The 25,435-nt window shown below is 54.7% G+C and overlaps 2 protein-coding genes across 3 annotated transcripts; both read left to right on the top strand.

Moving 5' to 3' along the window:
• The first annotated feature begins 4,677 nt into the window (after positions 1-4,677).
• CLIP3 (CAP-Gly domain containing linker protein 3) lies at positions 4,678-19,379 on the top strand. 2 transcript variants are annotated; one of them, XM_084771201.1, is made up of 14 exons: positions 4,678-4,866; positions 5,229-5,411; positions 9,495-9,634; positions 9,732-9,825; positions 10,198-10,359; positions 10,839-10,957; positions 11,865-12,101; positions 12,281-12,416; positions 12,591-12,719; positions 13,823-13,966; positions 14,069-14,192; positions 14,379-14,443; positions 16,267-16,339; positions 17,713-19,379. In XM_084771201.1, the coding sequence occupies exons 2-14, from the start codon at positions 5,243-5,245 to the stop codon at positions 17,765-17,767; spliced, it is 1,647 nt and encodes a 548-aa protein (XP_084627327.1). In that variant the 5' UTR covers positions 4,678-4,866; positions 5,229-5,242; the 3' UTR covers positions 17,768-19,379. The 2 variants fall into 2 exon arrangements, with proteins under 2 accessions (XP_084627327.1, XP_084627328.1); XM_084771202.1 differs by having other exon boundaries at positions 4,737-4,866; positions 5,222-5,411.
• Positions 19,380-19,927: 548 nt separating this feature from the next.
• On the top strand, positions 19,928-25,332 carry ALKBH6 (alkB homolog 6). Its single transcript, XM_084771277.1, has 7 exons — positions 19,928-20,023; positions 20,648-20,744; positions 21,135-21,203; positions 23,179-23,239; positions 23,734-23,885; positions 24,093-24,212; positions 24,936-25,332. The coding sequence occupies exons 2-7, from the start codon at positions 20,691-20,693 to the stop codon at positions 25,197-25,199; spliced, it is 720 nt and encodes a 239-aa protein (XP_084627403.1). The 5' UTR covers positions 19,928-20,023; positions 20,648-20,690; the 3' UTR covers positions 25,200-25,332.
• Positions 25,333-25,435: the final 103 nt, after the last annotated feature.

The raw sequence follows: 25,435 nt of genomic DNA on the forward strand, positions 1-25,435 counted from the left end.
GCTCTCACCACATAGTCCTGTCTGGCCTGGAACGTGTGTAAAACAAGCTGACCTCAGACTCACAGAAATTTCCTGCCTCCCTCCTGATTAAGGGCACACACAGCCACAGCTGGCACTCGTTTTTCTATTTGTGGTGTCATTTCTCTTTTATGTGCCCCCACTTTTTTTTGCACTGTTTTTTCCTCCCAACTCACAGTTCCAAGCTCCCAGAATAAAACTCATGAGACTATATATATATATATATATATATATATATATATATATATATATATATATATAATTTTTTTTTTTTGAGACAGAGTGTCCTGGGCTCTCTTTGCAGACCAGGCTGGCCTCGAACTCACAGCGATCCACCAGCCTCTGCCTCTCCAGTTCTGGGGTTAAAGGTGTGCGCCACCATGCCTGGCTCAAAATATTTTCTTTATTTTTAGTGTTTTATTTTATTTACAAATACCTCATACCTCAGCCAGAAAGCTAGGCTTTTCTCTGACTAACTCATAACTTAGCATCACCCATCTTACTAATCGGCATTTTGTCACGTGACTGGTTACCTCTGTTCAGGAACCATGTATCTGTCCTTCCTCACTTCCTTCTGGGTAAAATCTCCTGCATCTTGCTCAATCTCAGAATACTTTCTGTCTGCCGGATGTCTTGCCTAAGCTATAGACCATCAGATTTATTTTTTTAAGACTTATTTATTTATTATTATGTATACAGCGCTCTGCCTGCATGTACACCTGCAGGCCAGAAGAGGGCGCCAGATCTCACTATAGATGGTTGTGAGCCACCATGTGGTTGCTGGGAATTGAACTCAGGACCTCTGGAAGAGCAGGCAGTGCTCTTAACCTCTGAGCTACCTCTCCAGCCCCAGATTTATTATTGACAGGCGAAATTTCCATACAGATACAAGATATTTCTTTTTTTTTTTTTTTTTGGTTTTTTGAGACAGGGTCTCTCTGTGTAGCCTTGGCTGTCCTGGACTCACTTTGTAGTCCAGGCTGGCCTCGAACTCACAGTGATCCACCTGCCTCTGCCTCCCGAGTGCTGGGATTAAAGGCATGCGCCACCACGCCCAGCTGGATACAAGATATTTCTTTAATCACTTTTTTTTTTTAACTGTTTAAAACTGATCCATTTAGCCAGGAGGTGGTGGCGCACGCCTTTAATCCCAGCACTCGGGAGGCAGAGGCAGGTGGATCACTGTGAGTTCGAGGCCAGCCTGGTCTACAAAGTGAGTCCAGGACAGCCAAGGCTACAGAGAGAAACCCTGTCTCGGAAAAAACAAAACAAAACAAAACAAAAAAAAAACCCAAAAAACAAAAAAAACTGATCCATTTGAAGAAAAAAAATTAAAGAAATTATTGTGGAAAACCCTGTTTGAGTGATTTAGTGCTGTGGAGCAAACTAGCTCCATTTTTACTGACTTAGGATAAATATTTAATGCCTCATAGTTTCTGGCAGCTTCCAAAGGAGGAACGAGCCAGAACTCAAGTCATGTGGAAAGCAGGAGATTGGACTCTCAGTCCTGTCGCCTCAGCCTCCTGAGCGCTGGGATCACAGCTCCCCTCCCCCACTGTCCCCACTCTAAGGATTTTAGAAACAGAAACCAATACAGTAACCATGCCTAGCAACATCAACCTCTCTCTGTGTCTCTGTCTATCTGTCTCTCTCTGTCTCTGTCTATCTGTCTCTCTCTGTCTCTGTCTATCTGTCTCTCTCTGTCTATGTCTCTATTTCTCTGTCTCTGTGCCTCTCTCTTTCTGTCTCTGTCTGTGTGTGTGTGTGTGTGTGTGTGTGTGTGTGCGTGCGCGCACACACATGTGCAGGTGCAGTTGCCAGAGGTCGACCTCAGGAGTCCCCTCCTGTTACTCGCCACCTAATTTGTTCGGCAGACGGGCCTCTCACTGACCCTAAAGATCATCATTTCGGCTCCCTGGCTCCTAGCACTGGGGCTGCAGCTGTGCTCAGCCATCCCTGCTGTCATATCAGTGCTGGGGACCCAGACTCGGACCCTCAGGCTCACACAGGAAGCACGTCAGCCACTGAGCCGCCTCTCTAGCCCCCGCAGAATTAAATTCTTATAGCTACCCAATATACTTTACTACTTCTTTCTCCGGCTGTCTTTACACTGGGTTTTTTTACTGGATGGTTTACTGCACACAGTAATTTCTTATTTACACTTATTTGTCCATTTTTGTGTGTGTGGTTTGTATGGAGAGATCAGAAGGCAGCTTGCAAGACTGAGTTCTCCCTATTCGTTGTGTGGGTCCTGAGGACTGAAATCAGGTCATCAGGCTCCATGGGGAGCCCCTCGGCGCACTGTGCTATCTCCATGGCGTTTATGTATGTATGTATGCATGCATGTGTGTATGCATGCATGTGTGTATGCATGCATGCATTTGTGTATGTATGTATGCATGTGTATGTATAATGTGTGTATGCATGTGCGTGCATGCGTGTGCATGCATGCGTGTGCATGCGTGTGCATGCATGCATGTGTGCGCATGCATGTGTGCATGCATGTGTATGCATTGTTGTGTATGCATGCATGTGTGTATGTATGTGTGTGTATATGCATGCATGTATGCATGCATGTGTGTATGTATGTATGTATGCATGTGTGTATGCATGTGTGTATGCATGCATGTGTGTATGTATGTATGCGTGTGTGTATGCATGTATGTATGCGTGTGTGTATACATGTGTGTATGTGTATATGCATGCATGCATGTATGTGTGTATGTATGCATGTGTGCATGCATGTATGCATGCATGCATGTGTGTGTATGCATGTGTGTGCATGCATGTGTGTGTATGCATGTGTGTATGTATGCATGTGTGCATGCATGTATGTATGCATGCATGTGTGTATGTATGTATGCATGTGTGTATGCATGTGTGTGTATGCATGCATGTGTGTGTGTCTGTATGTATAGACAAGAGACTCAAGCTTGCTGTGTATCCAAAGATGACCTCCAAATTGGAATTCAGACCCTCCTGCCTCCACCTCCTGGGTGCTGGGATTACAAGGACGCACCCCCCACACCTCACCTCGACTCCGCCACCCCCTGCTCCCCCACCTCCCCACCCCCACACCCCCACACCTCCTCAACCCCCCTACATCCCTCCCACCCACACCCCACACCCACCTCCGGTTACATGGCGCTCGAGATGACTCCAGAGATTTTTCCAGATTGGTGAGTCCTCTACCGAATAAGCCACATCCTAGCCTGGGACTGGTACCACCGAGGGTGCTTGCTCCATCCACAGGGTCGCTGGCTTATGCCAGAGTCCAGTGTCTCAAGAGCCTTCCGTGCCTTTGGGGGATGTGGGAGTGCTTGCCTGCAAAGACCCAGCTTCCACCCAGCAACAGCTGAAAGAATCAGGCCTGGCCGGGTGGTGCTGGCGCACACACCTTTAATCCCAGCACTCGGGAGGCAGAGGCAGGTGGATCATTGTGAGTTAGAGGCCAGCCTGATCTACAGAGCGAGTCTAGGACAGTCAGGGCTACACAGAGAGACCTCATCTCAAAAAACAAAAATAAAAAGAAGGAAGGGAGGGAAGCGGGAAGGGCAGGAATGTCTGGGAGAAGAGAGCCAGGCAGAAGGAAGAGCAGCGGGGATGCAAGCACAGCTGCAGTGAAGTGCGCTGAGGAGGCTACCAGGAGCTAGAGTCGGAGAGTGAGGGGCACGTTCATCTATGGTCATGATGGTCCTATGGTGGACCACACTGGCAAGTGAGTGTGTGCGTGTGTACGCGCGTGCATGTGTGTGTGTGTGTGCGCGCGCGTGTGTGCGTGCGTGCATGTGTGTGTACGTGTGTGTGTGTCTGTAGGTGAGGGTGGAGGGGCAGCCTAGGTTGGCTCTGAACCGCAAGCCTTTTCTTTCCGCCTCCCAAGTGTCAGGCAAAGGAACGTGCCTGAGCCAGGGAGTGCCCCCCACCCTCACCCCCACCCCCACCCCCGTCTGTGGGACATGGGATCAGGCAGCCAGGTCAGCCAGGCTAGCGACAGAGAGAACAGAGGAACAAGTATGGACCACCTGGGCGAAGGCTGGGAGAGGCGGGAGAGGGAGGACAAGAATAAATAAAAAATAAACAAACAACAACAACAACAAAACCCCCAAAACTCTGCGCCTATCCCATCGACAGAGCTCCCAGTCTGCCCATCAGAAGGATGAGGTGGAAGGCAATGGTCCAGGCCGGGGGTGATTTGGGGTGCGGCAGTCAAGGCCAGCCTAGGTGTGAGGGAGGAGTGATGCACATCTTCAGAGACACCGCCCAGACGATGCTTGCTTGGCTCTAGCTTCAGCGCTACTACCACCCTTGAATAGGCAGCTTCACTAACCTGTCTGTCCTGGGTGATGAGGATCAGTGTGAAAACGAAGGTTAATTTAAAAAGAAAATACCCCTTATGTCGGGCAAGCATAGGGGGTTAGGACTGGTTTGCTGAGTGGAGGAAAACACTCGCGCGTACCTTCCCATCTACCTTTTATTTATTTATTTATTTTTAGCCCCTCTCCAATCTCTATGCTTGTCACATCCTTCCAGGGGGCCCGTGTCCCCTGGCTCTGTTGATCCCAAACCCTGAGTGTCAAGCCCCTTCCCGCTCCCTCCAGCGGCTCCCAGCAACTCCTCCCCCGCGTCTTGCCACTGCGCATGCTCTGCCAGCGCCCCTCCTTCTCCATCCCCCCCCCCCCATCCCCCGCCAGCGTCTGGGCCTGGTCCCTTCTCTCTGTCTCCCTCTCCTTCCCCATCTCGTCCACCGCCGGCCCCCCCATCCCAGGGACACTGACACCCCGTTACTCCTGCATTCTCTTCAGTCCCAGCCTTGCTCTCCGACCGCACCTCCCCACCACGCCATCCGAGGTAAGAAGGGAGGCTGAGGAGAAGGGGAGGGGCGAAGCATCCTGCATCCCTAGATAAACAAACCCCGGGAGGGGGCGGCCGAGACCCAGGAGCCTGGCACCCGAGGAGAAGAATAGGAGGCTGGGCCTTGAGGGAGGTGGCAGGCGTTGGGGACGCTGATCCCTGGGCCTTCTGATCAGAGTAACGGGTATCCCTTGTGGTTGCCCAAATCCAGAGCCGGGGACTAGGGTACCAGACGACCCCCACCCACCCGACCCTGCGCGCGCAGAGGGGCGCCCTCTCTAGCTGACCTCTATCTCCAGGCCATCACCCGCCCCCCTCAACTTTGCACCGGCCTCTCCCCCGCCCCCCCCAGCCCCCAGGGCTACCGAGGACCATGACTAAGACAGATCCTGCCCCAATGGCCCCTCCGCCCCGAGGGGAGGAGGAAGAGGAGGAGGAGGAAGAGGAGGAACGGGTCCCAGAAGCCCCCAGCCCCACCCAGGAGCGCCGGCAGAAGCCCGTTGTGCACCCCTCAGCACCTGCTCCGCTCCCCAAGGACTACGGTAACCGCCGCCGTCCCCACCCTGGAATCTGGTCCTGGGAGCTTTATTTAGGTGGCGGTGGCTTGGCTGAGCTGTGTTGGTTGGTGGTGATGGTGGGGGCATGCTGAAGGCGATCCTCAGGGAGGTCTATGAGAGAGTGGAGCTGAGAAAAAAAAATCTTAGTTTTCCATTCATGACGTACCAATTCAGCCGTTCAGTCACTCAGCAAACACTGTAAGGCAAAGCTATTGCGAGCCTAACTTTATGCTAGGAACTGGGGGCGACGGCCCAGAGCGAGGCTCTCCTAAGGCTTTACCGAGAGCACCCCCGCCCCCCGCCCCAGGCCCCAGTCACAGGCACACCAATGAGGCTAAACATGGAATTACAGGAGACCCTCCCCCCCCCCCCCCAGGTTGCTTTTTGTCAAGAACAGAGTTCTGCAAGAGCTTTTTAAAGACAGGGAAGCCAGGGTTCCCCTGAGGAGGTAGCGTGTTGGGAAGGACCCAGGGTGGGGAGCCGCAGGAGAATTAACACACAGGACTAAGGGACCCGAGGTGGGGTGCTTGCGAGGAGGGAGCTGAGAGCAGCTAGGGAACCGGCTGTTCATTCAGGGAGGGCTGAGGGCCCCCAGCTTCAGGGTTGCAGGCACAAGCGTCGCCCTCAGAGAGACCCAACAAACGTCGCTACCTTGGTGCTGTCAAAGCATCAAAGGGCAGAGACTGGGGCCCAGGTGGTTGGGTTGGGCCTTTCTGACTAGGTGAGATGAGCTGCAGCCTGAGGCCCGAAGCTTGAGGAGGAACCCGAACCACCCCCCCTCCCCCGCATGTAGGCAACATGGAGAGAGAGCTCCTGTTCAGGAAGAGTGAGTGCAGAGGCCAGAGGCAGAATTTAGAATGGGAAGACCACAAAACTGCATTTAGGGGGTGATCAGAGAGGTGAAATGCTCGCAGGAGACAGATCTAGAAGGAACTTGCAGGCCATACCCATGACTTCTATATTCTGAGTGTGAAAAGGAGAGAACGGTGCGTGCGTGTGTGTGTGTGTGTGTGTGTGTGTGTGTGTGTGTAATCTTTTATTTATTTATTTATTTATGAGACAGGGTTTCTCTGTGTAGCCCTGGCTGTCCTGGACTTGCTTTGTAGACCAGGCTGGCCTCGAACTCACAGCGATCCACCTGCCTCTGCCTCCCGAGTTGCTGGGATTAAAGGTGTGAGCCACCACCGCCCAGCTGCATAATCTAAAAATAGAGGTGACAGGTTTGACAGTCAGCCTTGCTATTACGTTTTAATTGATTGTGTGTGAGTGTGTGTTTGCACGTGTGTGCCACAGCATGTGTGCGTTGGTCAGAGGATATTTCGGGAGTTGGTTCTCTCCTTCCACCGTGTGGGTCCCAGGGATCGAACTCGGGTCCTCAGACTTGGTGACAAGCTAGTGCCTTTACGGGCAGAGCTGGCTCACTGGCTCTTGATCGGCAGTTGTAAAAGCTTCTGCTGGCTTCCGATTAGAGAGAGATGGAGCTTAGCCGGGGCTGGACGTGGGAGAAAGGTTTGAAGACCTATGCAGAGAAGGTGTTGGCTAGGAATTCCCAGAGGCTGGGAGATGCAGAAACTAGGGCTGGGCTTGGGGAGGAGGTTGCGGTGGGGGGTACTGCCCGTGGACATGGTACCTGCCAGAGAGATCAGAGGGACAGATTTCAGTCTGAGTAGAAAAAAATAAAAAGGAATATTAGCTGGAGAGATGGCTCGGTTGATAAAGCCCTTGCCGTGCGGCCATAGGAGGTGAGTTTGGCTGCCCTAATACACACATGCAAAGCTGGGCATGGCTGCTGGCATCTAAGCCCAATGCGGAGGAGTCGGACACAGGAGGACGCCTGGGGCTGGCCCTGTCTCAAAACTAAGGTGACCAGCAGAGAAAGACGCCCAGCGTCAACCGCTGCTTCCACAGCGCACACTCTCCGTATCTCACACACGCACGCACGCACGCACGCACGCACACAGAGTATCCTCTCGGAGTTTGGGGTGCAGTGGGAGGACCCACCCCAGGAACTTGGAAAATGGTTAGAAATCGAACTGGATCAGGCTGGAAGTCATAGAGCCCAGGCTGGGCCCTCGGGGTAATCCCGCTTGTAGAACAAACGCATCTGGAAATGGCATATCCCAGAGAGGAAGCTAAAAGCACTACTTGTTCGGGGTAATGTATTGCTTCTGAGGAGATCCGTCGGGCCTTCCCTGCGAGCTAGGTGCTGCGAGGAGAATGGCAGCACAGAAACACCGTGTTTTACCTGAACCGTGTACAGTGGATGGGGAGGGAGAGATGAGGCAGGAGAAGGGCTGGGGGGGGGGGTGTGGCTCAGCAGCAGAGCACAGTGCATAGTGCAAGACCTTGGATTTCAGGCCCCAGCAGAGAGAGGAAGAGAAGGAGACAGGGAGGAGAGAGGAAGAGAAGAGGAAAGGGAGGAGAGAAAGAAAGCCTGAGCAAGGAGCATACATAGCACGTTTGGCGCTTGCCCTACACCAAGACACCAGAGGCAGCATACAGGAGGGCATGGCTAGCAGTTCAGGCCGGGCAAGTGTGGGGGAGACTTCTGTGAAGATTTGCAAAGCTTCATGTAGGCCCAAGAGCAGCGCAGAGAGGCCAGGGCTTTTTGCTCAGCACCCTGGAGGGACAGGAGGTCAGTTGGCTGATGGGGACTAAGGCAGAGGGGAAGTGTGGAAAACAGAGGGAGCCTTGTGCGCCGCCCGCGGGGGAGGACTTTGGACGGTACTGTGGAAAGGATGGGAGTCGTGCTGAGCCAAGAATGGCTGTGACGTTAGTGACGGGGAGAGATTCCTGACTCACTGTCCGCGGGTCACTTCTCTGGGCTGAGTGGGATCCAATCTTCATCTATTCGGCATGCACGCACTCAAGCACGCACGCACGCATGCACGCGTTGCGGCCCCTGCTGAGAGCAGCACTTAGCCAGTGTCTCACGTGAGAAACGTTAGTGCCTTTGGGCACCACCCTGGTTGGCCTCAGATCAGAGATTGTCCATTGATGGGTCCGTTTCATGTATGTTAACACAGAGGCTACATTTGTAAGCATTTATTATTATTGTTTTTTAAGTAGGTGTCTGCTTGTGGGCTACACACCAGGTGTCTGAAAAGCCCAGTGGTGTCAGTGTTGTGTGTGTGTGTTGTGTGTGTTGTGTGTGTGTGTGGCCCATGCATGCCTTTAGTCCCAGCACTCGGGAAGCAGAGGCAGGTGGATGGCTGTGAGTTTGAGGCCAGCCTGGTCTGCAAAGCAAGTCCAGGACAGCCAAGGATACATGGAGAAACAGATCTGCCTGCCTCTGCCTCCCGAGTGCTGAGATTAAAGGTGTGCGCCACCACCGCCCAGCCTTTGGCCTGGCATTATAAATAAAAATTAAAAAGAAAAAATTTACCTTCTCTAGTAATTTGACTAGGCTGTGTCCATCCTATGTGTGTGTGTGCATGAACTGTGCATTCAAAGCAAACAGTCTAGCTATGTGTTCCGTTCCCAGCAGCTAAATTTCGGAGAAGGGTCTTGCTGTGTCGATCAGTCTGGCCTAGACTTCTCCATGTAATCATTCAGTCCATGTTGGTCTGGAACTCCCAGCCTCCCTGACGCTGCCTCCCAAGTGGTGAGGAGCCTGGCACATGCTACCGCACCCAGCTCTCTGTGCCCATAGTTTGACAGGACCCTTGAGCATGCTAATACGAAGGTGCTGAGCCTGCAACCACTCTATTGTTTCGGAGGGTGGAATTACCTGGTTGTCTACTCTTTTTTATTTTTATTTTATTATTATTATTATTATTATTTTGTTTTGTTTTTTCAAGATTAAAGGTAGCACACACCTTTAATCTCAGCTCTCGGGAGGCAGAGGCAGGTGGATCGCTGTGAATTCGAGGCCAGCCTGGTCTACAAAGTGAGTCCAGGACAGCCAAGGCTACACAGAGAGACCCTGTCTTGAAAAACCAAAACCAAAAACTAATTAAAAATAATAATATAATAATAAATAAAAGGCAAGGACCTGGAGTCTCCTTCCCTCAGAACTCAAAGAGGAGGCCGCTTGCCTAAGGTGACTCTCTCGACCTCTTTCTCCAGCTTTCACCTTCTTTGACCCCAACGACCCCGCGTGCCAGGAGATTCTGTTCGACCCGAACACCACCATCCCGGAGCTGTTTGCCATCGTGCGCCAGTGGGTGCCCCAAGTCCAGCACAAGATAGACGTCATCGGCAACGAGGTAGGAGGAGCACTTCTGGGAGGCCGCGGAAGGAGGAGCCCTGGGTTCCTCCGTGGTTGGGTAATTAATTCTACGCTATCTTGTCCGGTGCTCACAGATCCTGCGCCGTGGCTGCCACGTGAACGACCGTGATGGGCTCACAGACATGACGCTGCTCCACTACGCGTGCAAGGCTGGGGCACATGGAGTCGGTGAGACCCCCCAAAACCTAGGCTCCCAGTCCTAGATCCCCTCAAAACCACCGAGGACGACTCAGGCCCTAAGTGCACATCTGGAGCCTACCCAGACCTCATAGTGCACAGCTGGAGACCCCAAAGTACCCCAGGGCGCCCCCTCACCTGACGCGTTGGGCGCTTGTGTTGGGAAAATGGCTTCCAAGCTGACCCTGGCTCTTTTTGTTTTGTTTTGTTTTGGTTTTGTTTTTGTTTTTTAAGACATGGTCTCTCTGTGTAGCCTTGGCTGCCCTGGACTTGCTTTGTAAACCAGGCTGGTCTCGAACTCACAGTGATCCTCCTGCCTCTGCCTCCCGAGTGCTGGGATTGAAGGCTTTCGCTCTTTTGCAGGAGACCCCGCGGCCGCGGTGCGTCTCTCGCAGCAGCTGTTAGCGCTGGGTGCCGATGTGACCCTACGCAGCCGCTGGACCAACATGAACGCGCTTCACTATGCCGCCTATTTCGATGTTCCAGACCTTGTGCGCGTGCTGCTGAAGGGGGCGAGGCCCAGGGGTGAGGATGCAGAGCCTGGCTGGGATGAGGAGTTGGGGGCCTGGATCGGGGTGGGGGTGTAGTTTGCTGGAGGGAGGAGGATGCTCAGGTAGTGTGAGGGGCCGCGATCCGGTTAGGGGAGAAGACCAAGATGAAAGAATACGCCTTTAATCCCGGCACTCGGGAGGCAGAGGCAGGAGGATCGCTGTGAGTTCGAGGCCAGCCTGGTCTACAAAGCGAGTCCAGGACAGCCAGGGCTACACAGAGAGACCCTGTCTCGAAAAACCAAAAAAGAAAAAAAAAAAAAAACCAAAAAACAAAGCAATGAAAGGATGTGGCGAGGTGGGGAAGGGGGCGCGGTTCGGTGTCGCGTGGTGACCTACGGGATGGACAGTTGGGGCATGATGTGGGGAGCCCTGAGCAGGGGTTTGGGGGCTCCATGCAGATGCTGCCTGGAGGCCGCTCACTCATTTCCTTTCCCTCACCTGCCCGCTTCCCAGTGGTAAACTCCACGTGCAGTGACTTCAACCATGGCTCGGCTCTGCACATCGCCGCCTCGAATCTGTGCCTGGGTGCCGCCAAATGTTTACTGGAGCATGGTGCCAACCCAGCGATGAGGGTACCGCGGCCACCCCTCATCTCCTCCCTCTCCCTCCCTGCCGTCCTGTGATGCCCCCCCACCCCCCCACCTCGGGCAGGTCTCCGCAGAGGGTTCGAGATCACCACCCAAAGCATTAGGAAAACCTCTGCGCTTTTTTTTTTTTTTTTTTGGTTTTGTTTTTTTCGAGACAGGGTCTCTCTGTGTAGCCTTGGCTGTCCTGGACTCACTTTGTAGACCATGCTGGCCTCGAACTCACAGCGATCCACCTGCCTCTGCCTCCCGAGTGATGGGATAAAAGGCGTGTGCCACCACCACGCCCGGCTCCTCTGTGCATTTTTAACACATGGAATCACAGCGGGGGTATATACATAAGCGTTCGTCACACAACAGGTTCACGTCTACTTATTCCAAGAGCCCCGTATTTTTACAATGGAAACCCTGAGGCGGAGAGAAGAGGGCCGCCCAGGGTGTGCTATGAACGCCCGCTCGCTTCCTTCAGTCCTGCTTGACCAAGATCAGCGATGTAGCAGGTCCCATTCTAGAGTGGCCCTGGCTAACCTGAAACCCTCTGTTGGAGACCAGGCTGGCCTCAAACCCTCGGAGACCTGCCTTTCTCTGCCTCCTTAGTGCAGGCACTAAAGATGTCCCGCCACCGCTGTCTGGCTTTTTTTTTTTTTTTTTTTTTTTTTTTGAGTCAAGGTTCCACCCTGGATAGCCTGTTCCTCCCTCTGTGTGCTTGGCGGGCGTGCGCCACTACCCCTAGGCCACACCTGTATCTTTACACTCCATTTCTTTTTGGCCCAGAGTGTTACCTGCATTACCCAACTTAGGGCTTGGGGCGTGGCTTCCAGGTGGGCGTGGCTCACAGAGGGGCGTGGCTTGGCCCACTCAGTCCCCTATTCCTTCTGTTCTCTTTGACCCACAGAATCGAAAGGGACAGGTGCCAGCGGAAGTGGTCCCGGACCCTATGGACATGTCCCTTGACAAGGCAGAGGCGGCACTGGTGGCCAAGGAACTGCGGACGCTGCTGGAAGAGGCTGTGCCTCTGTCTTGTACCCTTCCCAAAGTCACGCTACCCAACTATGACAATGTCCCGGGCAACCTCATGCTCAGTGCGCTGGGCCTGCGCCTGGGGGACCGAGTGCTGCTGGACGGCCAGAAGGTCAGGGTTGGGGGGTCGGGTGTGGGGGGGAGGAGGGCATGGGGGGAGGAGGGCGTGGGGAGGATTCAGTTCTCTCAGCCTCCCCGTCCCCACACCCCACCCTGCCACGCCCCCTGTCTCATCGGGAGTCCAGCATCTCCAAGACCCCTGTCCGAGCCATGTCCTCCCTGTCTCCGCAGACGGGCACACTGAGGTTCTGTGGGACCACGGAGTTCGCCAGCGGCCAATGGGTCGGGGTGGAGCTAGATGAACCGGAAGGCAAGAACGACGGCAGTGTTGGGGGTGTCCGCTATTTCATCTGCCCTCCAAAGCAGGGTCAGTGTCTAACTGGGGTCCAGGAGGGTGGGATGGGAGGTATAGTCAATTCTTACGATGCTGCAGTCAGGGGTAAAGGGGAGGGGTGGGGGAGGGGCAGGGGCGGAGACACAGCAGAGCGCAAGGGTCTCTTTGGCTCCCACAGTGCCAAACCCAGCCTCGCCTCCTCCCCAGGTCTCTTTGCTTCCGTGTCCAAGGTCTCCAAGGCAGTGGACGCGCCCCCCTCGTCTGTTACCTCCACACCCCGCACTCCCCGCATGGACTTCTCCCGTGTAACTGGCAAAGGTCGAAGGGAACACAAAGGTCAGAAGAGCATCATCAAACTGCTGGGCAGCTCAGCTTCTTCTTCTTCTTCTTCTTCTTCTTCTTCTTCTTCTTCTTCTTCTTCTTCTTCTTCTTCATTTATTTATTTTTGGTTTTTTAAGACAGGGTTTCTCTGTGTAGCCCTGGCTGTCCTGGACTGGCTTTGTAGCCCAGGCTGGCCTCAAACTCATAGCGATCCTCCTGCCTCTGCTTCCCGAGTACTGGGATTAAAGGCGTGCACCACCACCGCCCGGCTGCAGCTCAGCTTCTATGATTCTGTTTCATCCTCAACTCCAGCCATAGAGAGAATAAGCTGTCTTCCCACTGCGGTGACTTGGTTTCCTCCTTTGACCCACCGCTGGCCCAACACAGCTTCTGGAAGGACCTCTGGGGGTCCCAGCCTCCTGAGGCTCAGTTACCTCTCATGCCCAAAGACTTCTCCCAACTTTAGGGTTACTCTTCCTGAAGTTTCTGGCTTTTAAGAATGGAGGTGCTTTCAGACTACAGTTAAACTGGGCAGTGGTTGTGCCCGCCTTTAATCCCAGCACTCGGGAGGCAGAGGCAGGTGGATCGCTGTGAGTTCGAGGCCAGCCTGGTCTACAAAGTGAGTCCCGGATAGCCAAGGCTACACAGAGAGACCCTGTCTCAAAAAATAAAACAACAACAAAAGGAAAAAAACACACCTTGGCTCAAGTGATCTTGCCTCAGTCTCCTGAGTCCTGGGACTCTAGTCCCACACTGCTACCTGCAGCCCCTTTCAATTTTTCGCCACACTGGGAGTTGCATTCAGGACTTGAATATACGCTAAGCAAATGCTGTACTCCTCCTGAGCCACAGCTCCAACTTTGTCCCGCATTTCTTTTTCTTTTCTTTTCTTTTCTTTTTCTTTGAGACAGGGTTTCTCTGTGTAGCCTTGGCTGTCCTGAACTCACTTGTAGACCGGGCTGGCCTTGAAGTCACAGCGATCCTCCTGCCTCTGCCTCCCAGGTGCTGGGATGAAAGGTGCCCGACTGCTCCCTCATTTTCAAAGGAAAAAATTTGGGGCTCCTGCCTTCTGCCTCAGTTTCTCCTTTGGGCCATGTCTCTTTACCTTCCATTCCCAGGAAAGAAGAAGTCCCCGTCTTCCCCGTCACTGGGCAGCCTGCAGCAGCGCGACGGGGCTAAAGCGGAAGTTGGAGATCAAGTCCTTGTGGCAGGCCAGAAGCAGGGCACTGTGCGCTTCTATGGGAAGACTGACTTCGCTCCCGGTGAGGGCGGGCTCCGGGCTGGGGTGAGCCCCAGGTGTATAAAAACCCTGGGCTCTGTCCTCAGCACTGAGGCTGAGGCGTCCTGACATCACCCTGCTGCAGGTTACTGGTATGGCATCGAGCTAGACCAGCCCACAGGCAAACATGACGGCTCCGTGTTCGGCGTCCGGTACTTTACCTGCGCCCCGAGACACGGGGTCTTCGCACCGGCATCCCGCATCCAGAGGTGAGCCTCGCTCTGCCCCCTTCCACTCGGGAAGCCACCGAGAGCCCATGTCTCCCCTCGGACGGCCCTCTTGCGTTGGCAGGACGACGTGGATGGCTGTCACGCCATAGCTCTTTCCCTTTGGGCTCCCTGGGGGCTTGGCTCATAGCCTTTCGTGATTTTGAGTTTTTCTGTGTGTCTCCCCAGGATTGGTGGATCCGCCGAGACCCCTGGAGACAGTGTTGGGGCCAAAAAAGTGCATCAAGTGACAAGTGAGTGGGGCGGAGGGGAGAGGGGATGCACTGGGGTGCGGAGAGGAATGTGGGGCTTAGGATGGGAAGAGGGTTGTGGGTCCTCAGCTGTGTTGGTGACATTCTCTGGAATTTCATTTGATACACGTGGCTCAGAAAAATGTAAGACAGGATTCCCCCTCCACCTAAGAAATAGGTTCTGTAGGTATGAGTAAGTTAACAAGGCTATGAGGTTTGGAATGTAGTTCAGTGTAGAATCTCTGCCTAGAATCCCCCAGTGAGGGGCTGGGGCGTGGCTCAGTGGTAGAGCCCCTGCCTAGAATCCCCCAGTGAGGGGTTGGGGCGTGGCTCAGTGGTAGAGCCCCTGCCTAGAATCCCCCAGTGAGGGGCTGGGGCGTGGCTCAGTGGTAGAGCCCCTGCCTAGAATCCCCCAGTGAGGGGCTGGGGCGTGGCTCAGTGGTAGAGCCCCTGCCTAGAATCCCCCAGTGAGGGGCTGGGGCGTGTCTCAGTGGTAGAGCCCCTGCCTAGAATCCCCCAGTGAGGGGCTGGGGCGTGTCTCAGTGGTAGAGCCCCTGCCTAGAGTCCCCCAGTGAGGGGCTGGGGCGTGGCTCAGTGGTAGAGCCCCTGCCTAGAATCCCCCAGTGAGGGGCTGGGGGTGTGGCTCAGTGGTAGAGCCCCTGCCTAGAGTCCCCCAGTGAGGGGCTGGGGTGTGGCTCAGTGGTAGAGCCCCTCCCTAGAGTCCCCCAGTGAGGGGCTGGGGTGTGGCTCAGTGGTAGAGCCCCTGCCTAGAATCCCCCAGTGAGGGGCTGGGGCGTGGCTCAGTGGTAGAGCCCCTGCCTAGAATCCCCCAGTGAGGGGCTGGGGGCGTGGCTCAGTGGTAGAGCCCCTGCCTAGAATCCCCCAGTGAGGGGCTGGGGTGTGGCTCAGTGGTAGAGCCCCTGCCTAGAATCCCCCAGTGAGGGGCTGGGGCGTGGCTCAGTGGTAGAGCCCCTGCCTAGAATCCCCCAGTGAGGGGCTGGGGCGTGGATTATGGCTCAGCATGCTTAAGGCCCTGGGTTCCATTCACAGCACTGAGGGGAAAAAAGCCATCTGTGGGACTGCAGAGATGGCTCAGTGCTTAAGGGCACTGGCTGTTCTTCCAGAGGACCCAGCTTTAATTCCCAGCATCCAAATGGCTGCTCACAGTTGTCTGTAACTCCAATTTTAGAGGATCTGACACCCTCATGCACACATACATAAAGGCAAAACACCAATGCACATAAAAGATTTTTTAAAAATCTGTAACACCAACATTCAGGCCGGGCAGTGGAGGCGCACGCCTTTAATCCCAGCACTCGGGAGGCAGAGGCAGAGGCAGGAGGATCGCTGTGAGTTCGAGGCCAGCCTGGTCTACAGAGTGAGTCCAGGACAGCCAAGACAAACACAGAGAGACCTTGCTCAGAAAACAAAACAACAAAACAAAATAAAAACACCAAACAAACAAACAAATACCAACATTCGTGGCGTTGAGATGAAAGGGTTGCAAATTTAAGAGCAGCCTCAACTAAATAGTGAGACTGAACAAACAGACAACAAAAAGAACCCTCGTCTAACTAAGAAAAACAAGGATCTAAACAGGCACTGGGGCTGTGGGGTCCCATGGGAGTATTGGGGGCCTGGGTGACTGATGCGGGGGGGGGGGCAGGCATTAATAGCAAGAGGCCCAGGTGCATATTGAAAATGAAGGAATCATCTAGTCACAGCCGGGAGACAGGATAGATATCATGACCGTCGGGGGAGGGGAGGTGCTGGTAACACAGGCGAGCCCGCTGTCACCTCACTCGAGTCCTCGCCTTCCTCTCTAGTGACACAGCCCAAACGCAGCTTCACAACCGTCCGGACCCCAAAGGACATCGCATCAGAGAACTCTATCTCCAGGTGGGTGGGTAACCTTCTGGCAGGAAGGCCACTGGCTGTGGGTATCCCAAGGCCCTGACTTGGGTGGGAAATGGAAGTTAACCTGTAAGCAAACCGGATGTGGCGCATGCCCGTAATCCCAGCATGCAGCGGGAAGGAGGGCCAAGAACTCCATGCCTTCCTGTGCTACAGGGTGAGACACTGTCTCTTTTTAAAAAGAGGGGGCTGTAGGGATGGCTCGGCAGTTGAAGAGCGCTGGCTGATCTTCCCGAGGACCTGGGTTCAGTTCCCAGCGACCACCCGGCAGTTCACAACTGTCTGTAACTCCTGTCTCAGGGGATCGGGCTCCCTCACACATGCGGGCAAAACACAAGTGTACAGACAATAAAAATGAATAAAATTAAATAACTAAGAAGGAGAAGGATGAAAGGAAAGAGGCAGGTGGATCTCTGTGAGTTCAAGGCCATTCTGCAACTTGGTGAGTTCCAGGACAGCCAGGGAAACACAGAGAGAAGCCTGTTTCAAACAAACGAACAAACAAACAAACAGCCAAGTGGTGGCGCACACCTTTAGTCCCAGCACTCGGGAGACAGAGGCAGGTGGATCTCTGTGAATTTGAGTCCAGCCTGATCTACAGATCAAGTTCCAAGACAGCCAAGGCTAACACAGAGAAACCCTGTCTCCAAACTAAAACCAACAGACTAACCACACAAACAAACAAACAAACAAACAAAAAAACCCACAGAGACAGAGCACTCCAGCCTTGTGCAGTGGCTCAGGCAGCAGTGGAGAGGCTGTGGCAGGAAGATTGCCCTCCGTCTGAGAACAGCTTAGGGTATGCAGTGAGACCCTGTCCCACAAAAGCAACGAAGGGGGAGGAATGGAGGGAGGGGGAGAGGGAGCCCATCTTTAGAGCTTCATGAATTCTGGACACTTCACTGAAGGAGACAGACAGACAGACAGACAGACAGACACACACACACACACACACACACACACACACACACACATACACACTGCAACAGTCTAAAAGCCACTCCGAGAGGCAGAATGCCAGACACGAGAGTGGAGTGAGGGAGGTGGATGTCCCCCACACCTGTGCCCCACACCTGTGCCCCGCACCTGTGCCCCACACCTGTGCCCCTCACCTGTGCCCCACACCTGTGCCCCTCACCTATGCCCCGCACCTGTGTTCTGCACCTGTGCCCCGCACCTGTGCCCCTCACCTGTGCCCCTCACCTATGCCCCGCACCTGTGTTCTGCACCTGTGCCCCGCACCTGTGCCCCTCACCTGTGCCCCACACCTGTGCCCCTCACCTGTATCTCATACCTGCGTCCTGCACCTGTGCCCCTCACCTGTGCCCTGCACCTGTGACCTGGTTCTTCTCTTCCAGGTTACTCTTCTGCTGCTGGTTTCCCTGGATGCTGAGGGCAGAGATGCAGTCTTAGAGGCCCTGGATCTCCCAACCAAGAGTCAGAGTCCCCCTCTAGCATTCTCCTGACACCAGGAGCCCCCCAGTCAGTCACCCCAAGATAGAGATTCCCAGTGACACGTCCAGAATAGAAAACCCCCTGTTAGCCAGCCCTCGACTACTGAGGTCCCATTATTAACAGAACTCCCGTGACAGACCCCCAAACACAGACCTCATGATAACCCTGAAAGAGATTCCCCACCCCCCACTGAGTAGCACCTTCGGGCTAGTCCCTGTCCCCGTACCCCCCCCAGAGCAGATCTCCCCCCCCCCAATAAACATTTCCACATCACCCAAGTGATGCTGACCGGCTCCACAACAAGTCATTCCTGAGTTTCAGAGTCCCATGAGTGAAGGTTTACCCGCCCCACCCCCCACCCCTGCCCCCACCTCCCCGGTTCTCCTTAAGCATTAGGTCATACCTCCAGAATGGCCGGCCACATCACTGCCTCCCCTCTTAAAGTCAGCCTCCTTGAGATGCCGTGACCCCAAGGCCACCTGAAAACCCTTATGTTTTATTCTCCTTATCAGAGATACCCTCCATTTGCTAAGTCCCCTGTTCTCACCCCCAAAGAAGACACCCCCGATTTACAGACACCAAAACAGTCCTGTAAGCACGGACTACAGGACACCAAGTCTTCCTGCCCCCCCACCCACACCCCCCTTGAGAAGCCCCCAGTGCCTTCTACGAAGCCCACTCATATGGCCTACACTCCCTGTGCTGGGCCAAGGCTCCCAGAAAAATTCCTCTATTTTTTAAAATAATAGCTTCCCCCTTTTGGGGGTTGGGGAATAGACCCCCAAATTTGGAGACCCCGCTCTAGAACGTTGGGGAGTTTCAAATTCCAGAGAGAATATATATTATATATATATCCCGGATTCCCCCACACCTCCAAGTCCTACGATCCCTAGAAGACCTGCAATTTCTAATTCCCAGGACTCTCCCGCTACCCAAGTCAAGGAATCTTCAAATCCCCAGGGAATCCCTAACTTAAGACCCCAATCCCAGCCCCTCAGGAAACCCGCCTGCCCCCACCCCCACCCCCAAACACAAGGTCCTTAGGTCTGGGAGGAAGGAACCTGTTGTGAGAACGTCCCAAGCTCTCAGGGCATCTCAAACCTGACTCCCAGGCACCAGGAACGCCCCCCACCCCCACCCCCAAACAAGAAGTCCCATCTTTGGAACAAGAATACTCCAGTGCCCTTAGTCCACGGATCTTCAGATCTCACAAACTCCAAAATTCCACGGGACCCAGCTTCAAGGAAACCAAACGCCCCCCCCCTCCCAATTCCCACATCTCTGATTTCTAATACGTGCAGGGCCCCCCCCCCAAAGTCTTGGGAGTCCCTGTTTCAGCCTACGTTCCGGTCACAGGTCCAAGACACTAAATCTGAGTCCTTGGCCACAAAGGGCCTCAGCTCCTGGGCCAGACCAACAGCCCGAGGGAGAACCTGACAGCCCCACGGGTCCAGAGCAGACCTGGGGCCCCCGACCGACCACCAAGGACAGCTCACGACTGCCCCTCCACTGCATGTCCCTAAACTCAGCATGACTCCCGTCCTCTTCAATAAAGACGTTTCTATGGCCATCCTGTGTCAGGTCACTGGGGGCTGAACTGCACTGGCCTCGTGGTCTTGCTGGGGAAGGGTGGCGGCAGGTTTTGGGTTGGTTTTTGTTGTTTGTTTGGTTGGTTTTGGTTTTCCGAGACAGGGTTTCTCTGTGTAGCCTTGGCCATCCTGGACTCGCTCTGTAGACCAGGCTGGCCTCGAACTCACAGCGATCCACCTGCCTCTGCCTCCTGAGTGCTGGGATTAAAGGCGTGCGCCGCCGCCATCACCGCCCCGGCTTTGTTTTGTTTTGTTTTTTAAATGTCGTCTCTCCCCCGTGTCAATGGCATGAGGCCGACAGCTTGGCCTGCAGAAAAGTCCTGGGCTTCCAGCAGAGCAAGCCTTCCCGCGGCCCGGTCGCCGGGGGTTGTCCTCGGGGCGCCCACAGCGCAGCGCGTGCGGCTGTTCGCTTCTGGAGCCCCGATTGGTGGGAGCGAGGAGGCGGGCAGCGAGGGAGAGCGATGATTGGCTGGGGGGCGGGGCCGTCGGCTCTCCGAGGCCGCCCAGTGGTCTACAACTTCCTGCGTCGGTAACTAGGGGCGGAAGTGGCTGGGGTTGCGGGGTTGGGGGCGGGGCGAGAGGATGAGCGTGTTGAATCTGGAAACTGGAGGAGACACTGTGGACGGTCAGATTTTTTTTTTTTAATTTTTTTTCAGGGGGTGCGGGGTGCGGGCGAGCATTAGAGATGAATGCCCAAAGAAAGGGATGAGAGCGGGGGACCTCAGGGAGGTTCGGCATGGGGGTGAGGGGGGGGAGGAAGACGCTTTGGGCTGCCTGGCTCAGGTCGGAGGGTGCTGAAGTGAGGGAAGGTGTTTATTAAATTAGAGTTCTGGGCCCTGTGTGGATCGTTCGAGGAAGGGCTTCCCGTAAGGGCTCAGAGGAATGTTCTTTTTGAGGCTTTGGGACGTACGGATCTGGGGGGTCGAGGTGGGGAGTGAGTGTATTTGAGAAACTGAGGACTCCGGCTTGGAAGACTGGAGTTTTTCGTTTGTTTGTTTGTTGTTGCTGTTTTTCGAGACAGGGTTTCTCTGTGTAGCCTTGGCTGTCCTGGACTCGCTTGGTAGAGCAGGCTGGCCTCGAACTCATGGAGATCCGCCTGCCTCTGCCTCCCGAGTGCTGACATTAGAGGCGACTGGGGTTTATAGGAAGGCTGAGGGGAAGCGTCTGGCTCAGGTGGAAGGAAGGGTGGGTGGGCGGCCACAGCTTGAAGATTGGACGATTCGATTCGTCACTAAGTCCCTTCCCACAGGACGGCACACGAGGAGGAGGAGGAGGAGGAGGAGCTGGTACCCATGGAGGAGCAGGATGCCAGGGTCCCAGCATTGGAACCATTCAGGGTGGAACAGGTTGACCGGCCTGGGGTGTAGGGGAGGAATGTGGGGACGGAAGGGTGTGAGAGGTGGGGTGGGGTGACACCCCATTTCTCCTCAGAGTCCAGCCCTGCGCCTACTCCAGCCCCCATGGTCATAGGCTCCCTAGACGGAGGTCCCAGCCTCTCCGAGGCCACCCCAAGTTCCTCTCCAAAGGGAAAGGTCCCTGTGTTGGGCAAAGTGCCACGGTGCTGCGACCCTTTAGTGCAGCCCCTCATGTTGTGGTGACCCCCCCACACACACACACCATAAAATCATTTCCGTCGCTACTCCATAACTGCGGGGGGTTTTTGTGTTTTCTGGTGATCGGGTCGTTGGACCCTGAAGGTTGAGAACGTTGTCCTAAGGGCCGTCTTTCCGTTGTAGGCGCCACCTCTAATCTACTACGTGCCTGACTTCATCTCCGAGGAAGAGGAGGAGTATTTGCTTCGACAGGTGGTGGCCCCGGTACCCTGCTAGTCCGTCCTTACCATCTTCCCAGAATCCTCCCCAACACTCAGCCCCCAGCTGAGAGCCCTGAAAACCCCGGCGAAGAAAATGCCTTAGCACCCCTCATGCCCGGTTCCTCCTTCAGCCGTTGCTAGGTCTGTCTGAAAGCGCTTTCTCGCTGGCTGTGGTGGCGCACGTCGGTAGGCGGACGCAGGAGGACCATTAGTTTGAGGCCAGCCTGGGCTACACATTTTAGCTGGGCGGTGGCGGCGCACGCCTTTAATCCCAGCACTGGGGGGGGGGGGGGGGGGCAGAGGCAGGCGGATCGCTGTGAGTTCGAGGCCAGCCTGGTCTACAAAGTAATCCAGGACAGCCAAGGCTACACAGAGAAACCCTGTCTCAGAAAACAAAAAAAAAAAACCAAAAAACAAAAACAAACGAAAGAAAGAAAGAGAGAGAGAGAGAAAGAGCTTTCTCAGCCAGGTGTGATGGCACAGGCTTACAGTCCCAGCTAAGGAGGCCGAGGCAGGAGGGCCTCAGATTTCAGGCCTTTTGTTTTATTAGGTTTTTTTTTCTTTAAATCATGTGTGTGTGTGTGTTGTCTGCATGTGTGTACTGAACTACCTCTGTTCAGTGCCCCAGGAGGCTAAAAGAAGGGGTTGGGTCCCCTGGAACTGGAGTTACAGATGGTTGTGAGCAGCCGTGTGGGTGCTAGGAACCTGGGGCCTCTGCAAGAGCAGCCAGTGCTTTTAACCCCTGAGCCGCCTCTCTGGCCCTGTGAGCTCTTGTCCGAAACAGAACAAAACAAAGCAAATGAAATAAACAAGAAAGAGCTTCCCTTAGAGGCTTATGAAAAACCAAATGTGTGTGTGTGTGTGTGTGAGAGAGAGAGAGAGAGCGAGAGAGAAGGAGAGAGGGAGGGAGGGAGGGAGGGCGGGATGAGATGGAACTGGGCCTTTGCATGCTAGGCACACACTCTACCATTGAGACACCCCTCCGCCCGCCCAAGGACACAGTTATAAAGCTCACATACAGGACACTGAGCTAGCCCAGTCTAACCTCTAAAACAAAGGTGTTGTTGAGAACACATCCCTGACAGGTATAGCCCAGTGCAACCCCACAGCCTTGGGACCAAAGAAGTATAAGAGAGGCTGCAGAGATGGCTCAGAGGTTAAGAGCACTGGCTGCTCTTCCAGAGGTCCTGAGTTCAATTCCCACAACCACATGGTGGCTCACAGCCATCTATAGTGAGATCTGGCGCCCTCTTCTGGCCTGCAGGTGTACATGCAGGCAGGGCACTGTATACATAATAATAAATAAACCCTTTAGTAAACTTTTTTTTTTTAATTAAAAAGAAAGAAAGGAAAGAAGTATCAGAGCTCATTCTCCCTATGTTGAGATCTCCCGGTTTGTGTGTGGTGGCACATGCCCGCAATGCCAGCGCTGGGAAGATCAGGAATTCAAGCCCTGTGCCCACTTGCAGCCCAATACAGGGCTGGAGAGATGGATGGCTCATGGTGTGCTCAGTTCTGTAGGGGGTTTGGGGTCAGTCTGGGATACATGAGACCTTATACAATAAATACATAAATAATAAAATAAATTCTGGGAACACACCACACCAGGAGAAGAATTCCATTTCCAGCTGTGGGTGCAGTTGTGCAGAGCAACCGCTAACCCGTTGGTCGCCAGGGTTGATGCAGCTGACTTGACTGGCTAGGCAAGTGTCCCCTCTCCCCCCCCCCCCCCCCGGGCTGAGCTTCCCCCACATCTCTGTGAGCTTCCTTCTTGAGGCTGAACCTCTCAGTAGAGCAACCTTCTTGGGTAGAGGAGGATCGTTTTGGTCAAGGTTATATGAATAAACTGTTCCCCCCAACTAGAACCCCCAAACACGCTCTTGACAGCTTGTTTCACACCCCCACATGAAGGCTCCTGTGTTGGCATGGGTAGGGAAGTCCTGAAAACGCTATCTCCCACCTCCTAGGTTTTCAATGCCCCAAAGCCAAAGTGGACGCAGCTGTCTGGGAGGAAGCTACAGAACTGGGGTAAGTGCCCTGCTAGGGAAGGGCTCAAGTCCCGTCGTTTCAAAATATTGGGGGGCTACCTCCAAGGGCCCCGGGGGTCCCAGAGCCAGGAGACTTCAGGGGTTGGTGGTGGTCTTTTTTGTTTTCTGTTTTTCGAGACAGGGTCTCTCTGTGTAGCCCTGGCTGTCCTGGACTCACTCTGTAGACCAGGCTGGCCTCGAACTCACAGCGATCCGCCTGCCTCGGCCTCCTGAGTGCTGGGATTAAAGGCGTTGCGCCCCAACGCCCAGTTGGCGGTGGTCTTGAGGGATCAGGGGTTTATTAGTGGTGGGGAGTGTCTCTACGGACCAAGGGCTTTGAGGAAAACTTCAGAAAGATCCAGTGGCAGACTCCAAAGCTCAGTGGGTGGGGGGGGGTGTGCTTCCAACCACTGGACTACCCGTAGGTGGGGATGCTGGGTGCCTCGCAGCTGGCTCCTTGATTGGGTGCCTTCAAGCCTCCATTGCACTCTGCAGGTGGGCTCCCCCACCCCCGGGGGATGGTCCCTGAGCGCCTGCCTCCCTGGCTTCAACGCTATGTGGACAAAGTGTCTGACCTCAGCCTTTTTGGGGGTCTCCCAGCCAACCATGTCCTTGTGAACCAGTATCTGCCTGGGGAAGGCATCATGGTAAACCATCCTCATCCCAATTCCCTCAGTAACTCCGCCCCCCATCCCCAATTCCAAGTCGGTAATAGGAGGGCAACCATTGTGTTGGCCCACCCCTACCGAGCATCCACACGCCCCACCTAGGCACTCACCTCCCTACCCACCCCAGCTTGCGAACCCCACTTTGGCTCCTGCCCTGGCCGTCCCTGGCACCCCATTTCTCCCCAGCCTCATGAAGACGGGCCACTGTACTACCCCACTGTCAGCACCATCAGCCTGGGCTCCCACACTGTGCTTGATTTCTATGAACCTCGGCAGCCAGAGGATGACGACGTCCCGACAGAACAGGTGGGTCCAGAGACAGGGTCGAGAGCACCTGGTGGTGTTCAGATAGCTGGCTTCCCACATGCTCCAGCACAGTCTGACCCTACTTGTCTCCAGGATATTCCTGACACCCCGCCATGCTCCCCAGTCCCCGGGTGGGTGTCCCGACTTTCTCCCAGATAAACAGCCCACACCCAACCAGTCTGCCCTTGCGGTGCTCTGGCTGCCCAGGATATCCACAGACACGCAGTGTTTCTCTGAGGTATCGGGTGACCCTGACACTCCCACAGACCATTTCAGCTCAACACAGTATTCCCGCAAACCCTTTGTTTTTATTTTTTTTTCCTTTTAATTACTCTTTGCTTTTTTTTTTTCTTTTTGGGTTTTCAAGACAGGGTCTCTCTGTGTAGCCTTGGCTGTCCTAGACATGCTTTGTAGACCAGGCTGGCCTCGAACTCACAGGGATCCTCCTGCCTCTGCCTCCTGAGTCCTAACCCTGAGCCACCGCCTTAATCTGAAGCCTAGGCCCCGCCTCCTCCCAAAGGACTGGCCACACACACAGGACTTCCCTTCCCTTGTCCCCAGAGCTATAAACTGTCGCGTCTCAGCCACCAAAGCTTCCATCCCCCAAAACAAAACCGTTTTTCTCCTGGGGACTCTCTGACCCTAGTCCCCCTGACCACCTGCTGCCTTTTCACCCACCCCCAAACCCGCGGGTAGCCACTGACCGCCCACTGGTTCCCTCAGCCCCGGCCGCCTCCACAGCCCGTCACCTCGCTGCTGGTGGAACCGCGCAGCCTGCTGGTGCTCCGGGACACGGCTTACACGCGCCTGCTCCACGGCATCGCCCCCACCCGCGTGGACGAGCTGGGTGCCACCTCGCTGCCCCCCAACGCAGCCGCCTGCCGCTCGGCGCAGCCCGGAGCCCGCCTGGTGCGCGGCACGCGCGTCTCCCTGACCATTCGCCGCGTGCCCCGCGTGCTGCGCGCCAGCCTCCTGCTGAGCAAGTGACCCCTACGGGGCTCCAAACCCTGTGGCCTTAGAACCCTAGGGCAGAGGTAGCTGTCCGGGCTTTATTTATTTTGCTAGTAACTGTGGAAACCATAGAGAAGACGCCATTCCAAATAAACTGAAAATACCTTTCCTTGTTTGGGATTTTTTTTTTTTAAACTAGGTGGGACAGATGCTTATGTTTTCTCCTCCCTGCTCTCCTCTTCGGTACTGGGGGTGGAACCCAGGGCTTCTTG

Source organism: Acomys minous (assembly GCF_964271855.1).
Source record: "Acomys minous genome assembly, chromosome: 20".
NCBI classification, from domain to species: domain Eukaryota; kingdom Metazoa; phylum Chordata; class Mammalia; order Rodentia; family Muridae; genus Acomys; species Acomys minous.

Excerpts from the sequence above, each read along its gene's own strand:
- CLIP3 (XM_084771201.1), top strand. The coding sequence starts at position 5,243 with ATGACTAAGACAGATCCTGCCCCAATGGCCCCTCCGCCCCGAGGGGAG. Across the intron at positions 12,417-12,590 it reads CATCTGCCCTCCAAAGCAGG|GTCTCTTTGCTTCCGTGTCC; the intron begins GTCAGTGTCTAA and ends CCTCCTCCCCAG. Across the intron at positions 16,340-17,712 it reads TCAGAGAACTCTATCTCCAG|GTTACTCTTCTGCTGCTGGT; the intron begins GTGGGTGGGTAA and ends CTTCTCTTCCAG.
- ALKBH6 (XM_084771277.1), top strand. The coding sequence starts at position 20,691 with ATGGAGGAGCAGGATGCCAGGGTCCCAGCATTGGAACCATTCAGGGTG. Across the intron at positions 20,745-21,134 it reads AACCATTCAGGGTGGAACAG|GCGCCACCTCTAATCTACTA; the intron begins GTTGACCGGCCT and ends TTTCCGTTGTAG. Across the intron at positions 23,240-23,733 it reads GAGGAAGCTACAGAACTGGG|GTGGGCTCCCCCACCCCCGG; the intron begins GTAAGTGCCCTG and ends TGCACTCTGCAG.